Source organism: Octopus bimaculoides, chromosome 8, assembly GCF_001194135.2.
Source record: "Octopus bimaculoides isolate UCB-OBI-ISO-001 chromosome 8, ASM119413v2, whole genome shotgun sequence".
Classification (NCBI taxonomy): Eukaryota; Metazoa; Mollusca; class Cephalopoda; order Octopoda; family Octopodidae; genus Octopus; species Octopus bimaculoides.
Genome location: NC_068988.1, coordinates 15,711,246 through 15,716,173, shown reverse-complemented (window position 1 = coordinate 15,716,173; position 4,928 = coordinate 15,711,246). Strand labels below are relative to the sequence as shown.

Below are 4,928 nucleotides of genomic sequence, written 5' to 3'. Positions count from 1 at the left end.
GCACATAAAAGACACCATTTCGAGCGTGGCCGTTTTCGTGCGGGTGACACGTAAAAGCACCCACTACACTCTCTGAGTGGTTGGCGTTAGGAAGGGCATCCAGCTGTAGAAACTCTGCCAAATCGGACTGGAGCCTGGTGTTGCCATCCGGTTTCACCAGTCCTCAGTCAAATCGTCCAACCCATGCTAGCATGGAAAGCGGACGTTAAACGATGATGATGATGAATAGTAATAATGATAATCCTTTGTACTAAAGGCACAAGGCCTGAAATTTTTGTGGAGAGGGTACCAGTGAATTACATCAACCCTGGTGATTCACTGGTACTTAATTTATCAACTCTGAAAGGATTAAAGGTAAAGTCAACCTTGGCAGAATTTGAACTCAGAACATAAAGACAGATGAAATGCTGCTAAGCATTTTGCCCAACATGCTAACAATTCTGCCAGCTCTCCGCCTTAATAATAATTATAATAATAATAGTAATAATAATAATAATCCTTTATGCTATAGGCACAAGGCCTGAAATTGGGGGTGGGGATTAAGTCAATTACATCAACCACAGTACTTAACTGGTACTTGATTTATTGACCCCCAAGAGGTTGAAAGGCAAAGTTGACCTCAGTGAAATTTGAACATGAAGATAGACAAAATGCCACTCAGTATTTCACCCAGCATGCTAACGATTCTGCCAGCTCACTACCTTAATAATAATAATAATAATAATAATAATAATGGTTTCAAATTTTGCCACAAGAGCAGACATTTCGGGGACAAAGATGAGTCAATTACATCAACTCCAGTACTCAACTGGTACTTAATTTATCAACACCAAGTGGATGAAAGGCAAAGTCAACCTTGGTGGAATTTGAACATACAGACAGACAAAATGCCGCTAAGCATTTTGCCCAGCATGCTAACGATTCTGCCAGCTTGCCACCTTAATAATAATAATAATAATTAATAATAATAATAATAATAATGACAATAATAATAATATTAATAATAATAATAATAATAATGACTAATGGTAATAATCCTCTCTATTATAGGCACAAGGCCCGAAGTTTTGTGGGAGGGGACTAGTCAATTACATTGACCCCAGAATTTCACTGGTACTTAATTTATCGACCCCGATAGGATGAAAGCAAAGTTGACCTTGGTGGAATTTGAACTCAGAACATATCAATGGGTGAAATACTGCTAAGCATTTCGTCCAGCGTACTAACGACTCTACCAGCTCGCCGCCTTTTAACTAATAATACTGGTGTGAAAACAGAAATGTAGGTACAAGGAATGGATTCAAGCTGAAGTAGATTCCAGCTAACAAGTTTTAGGTTCTAAAAAGACAAAAATAATCAAAAAAGTAATAACTAATCTTTATGTTGCTGCTTTAACAACAGAGTAGAATTCTTTTGAAGATGATGAGATTTGAAAGGTGTTGTGACATTTTTGTAGAGAAATGTTTCTATAACAACAGAGTGCAGCATGGTTCTTCTCCCCCTCCTTTGTATATTATTAAACATAACTGAATTGTCAGATTCTAATTGGAAGAAACTGTAAAAATTCTGATGCTATGATTGATTTGGGGCAACTGTACAGGAACTCAGGAACTTTATCTGTTGTTGGATGGTAGTCTTAATCTGTTTCCCTTCTTTAAACCACCACTTGGTCACTGGCTGAGTCAATCCTGTTATCAACATACAGACCATATCTCATTCACAGAATATTAATTTGTTACTAGCATACCAATTGTTTGATTATATAGTTTTTTTTATATTCTCTTTGTTGTTGTTGTTTTACTCTTAACAGTGTTGTTATAGATTTATCCAATAATTTGATATTTTCCTTCAGCACCAAAAACCACGATGTATCAAACGATGTTCTCAATGCTTTAGTTTTTGTTGAAGACTTCCTTTACTATGGAGGCCTGACACGAAAGGTGAGAGCTTTTTATGCATTTATTTCTAAGTCCAAATGATGTCAAAATAAGAAAACTTTAAAAATATAAAGAGGAGGGCAAGAATGGCAGCTTGATTGTATTTATTTGCTTATAAAATATTCAGTCACCATTATTTCTGTGCTACCAACCTACCCATGACTATCCCTAACTCTCTGATAAAAATGACATGCTACCAACCTTCCCATGACTGTCTCTCACTCTCTGATTACAAATTTCATATTAATTCAAATTTTGAACACTAGCTTAATAATGATTGTACAAAATTCTTCATTATTATCAAAATTAATTAGAGCTAAGTAGTATATTTCAACTGAAATATGGTGCAGTTCTGTATTTAAGAGATGAGGAATTATGTGCATTATTTACATTCAACGAGCATATGGCGTAGTGGTTAAGAGCACGGGCTACTAACCCCAAGATTCTGAGTTCGATTCCAAGCAGTGATCTGAACAACAATAATAATAATAATAATAATAATAATAATAATAATAATAATGATGATGATAATAATAACAATAATAACATTGAAGAAAAAAAACATTAGAAATGAGAACCCAAATTCGAAATTTCCCCAAGACACCTGAAAAAGCTGGAGGGTATATCAGCCGAAACATGTTAACAACAAACAAGATGAGGACAAATATCCATTGAATGTAAATAATGTAAATAATGCAGAAATATGGTGATAAGAGAATATATTTATATGATTTATTCATCTTACTTTGAAACAGGAAACCAATAGGTACATTACCTTTATCTCGCTGTAGGCTGAGAATGTAGACTAGATCTAACTAGTTCTTAACTTTCTTAGATCTCCAGAGAGATTAGTTGTGTATAACCATTTATATATTTATATATATACACATAAGGTACATTGATTTGGACACAGCTAAACTAGTGAGTCAAATCTGTATCGCACTGTATGTGCTGACTGTGGTTAATTAATAATGTCCCATCCTGGATGGCAGTAAAGTCTTGTCTTCCATCTTGATAACTGAAGCTTTTGTTTTGGCTAGGTTTAATTTTGAGAATTCCTAATTCCAGGATTTTCCTCTACATTTGGATTTTTTCTCTTCAAAAGATTTAGATATGAGAACTAAGTCTTAGGCATATAGATGTTTCCATGAACAGCTGGTCTTAAACTATTATGGCCTAGAAAATTGATAAAACAGGCGGGACTGGGAAACAAACCCTCATGAACACTTTCATACATGCTAAATTCTCAGTTGAACTTATTGTTCACTCTCAATTTGCTAATAGCTCTGTATATGTTGCTTCTAAGGTTCTAACCAACCATTCATCTACGCCAGGATTTTTTAGTGGTTATTCAACCACAGAACTATACTCTCGGAGTGGTTGGCATTAGGAAGTGCATCCAGCTGTAGAAACTCTGCCAAATCAGATTGGAGCCTGGTGTTGCCATCTGGTTTTCACCAGTTCTCAGTCAAATCGTTCAACCCATGCTAGCATGGAAAACAGACGTTAAACGATGATGATGATGAAGAACATGTTTTGCAAACAACTTGTACATTCAAGTGCTATTAATTAAAAGCTCTGTATATTGGAAGCTAGTAATTGTATAAGCTTATCAGGAGCGAATGTGCATTGTTTCGGGGCCTACCTCTCGATGGCATCAATACACACTATCCTCCACTCACTGATGTGAGGCCCCGTTTGCTCAGTATTCTAGCCATCGCTCATCGCCTCGTTTTAACCAAATCCAGTGGCTAGCCTTTTCACGGTAATTTGGATATCGGTCATGGTGGTATCTACTTTACGATGAGTTAGGCCTAACAATAACAACAGTCGCCTCACAGGTTTTCTTAGTGGTTATTCAACCACAGAACATGTACCCTGTCAAAAGTTTTCTTTAGATCAATGAATACTAGGTAGAGTGACTTCTTTAGTTCTCTCAGAAGGAAAAGCATATTGATGGTACACTGTTCTGGTACAAATCTGAAGTACATTTCATCAAAGTTAATTTTTTTCCTAATTAATCATGCTATTTAACTCACTTTGTTCCTTTCATCACTTTGTCCACCAATTTTACATCCTTCTAGTTGCTTCCTTCAAGAGTCTCTTCTTTATATCATAGTCTCTTGCATACTGAAATTCTGTTCAAACACGAAGAATATCCCTTGAACTGATCCAGTCTTTCAATTTGGTCATTTTCTTCCCCACAAAAGTGTAATATTTTAAATATCAAGAATTATTAACAATGCAATGTTACATAGTTAATTGCTAAACTTAAATATTTTCAATTTTTCTCCTTTTCTTTTTTCTTTCAGACCCTAGAAAGCCATATACCTGGCTATATATTTGATGAATTCCGTTCCCAGTTACCAAATTGATGCTGCTGTGTTACTGCTGCTATTCTTAGGACAAGTCATATATTCCCAATGTTTGAACTGCAGCATTCCTATCTCTATCATACACAATCATACCCGGAACTTTCCCTAATTGTTAATTTTGAAATTTGTTAAAAAAAATTTTCATCAAACATCAAAAAAATAAATATTATTTTCAACCCCCAAAATCGACTCCTTCATATTATTTTGATTCTTACTGTTGTTGATGTTTAACCCTGAGTCAGTCTTAGAAGGCAGATCAATGATCAAAAACATTCTAGTAATAACCATTCCAGTTTATTGTCAAACACTCTAAGTCCTGGACGATATTATCCAAAGCAAGCTACTTTTTAAGATATTAATATGTGATATGTAGACAGTGAACGTATTAAACTAGAAACCGGTGAACTAGAGGATGTAGCCGAGTTTACGTATTTAGGTAGTAAGATAACGTTCTCAGGCGGCACCGACAAAGATATTAAGACAAGAATAAGTAAGGCAAGGGCCGCTTTTTACCTGTTAAAAAAAGTATGGAGCGCAAGTGTAATTTCAATAAAGAACAAAATAAGAATTTTTAACACTAACGTAAAAGCAGTGTTATTGTATGGGGCTGAGACAT

The 4,928-nt window shown here is 35.2% G+C and overlaps 1 protein-coding gene across 1 annotated transcript in view; it reads left to right on the top strand.

Moving 5' to 3' along the window:
- Positions 1-4,497, top strand: part of LOC106869244 (WASH complex subunit 5) — a 159,930-nt gene extending 155,433 nt beyond the window's left edge. The window contains exons 28-29 of the mRNA XM_052969903.1: positions 1,853-1,940; positions 4,250-4,497. Coding sequence (XP_052825863.1) covers positions 1,853-1,940; positions 4,250-4,312 — 151 coding nt within the window. The 3' untranslated portion in view covers positions 4,313-4,497. The remainder of the gene's footprint in view (positions 1-1,852; positions 1,941-4,249) is intronic.
- Positions 4,498-4,928: the final 431 nt, after the last annotated feature.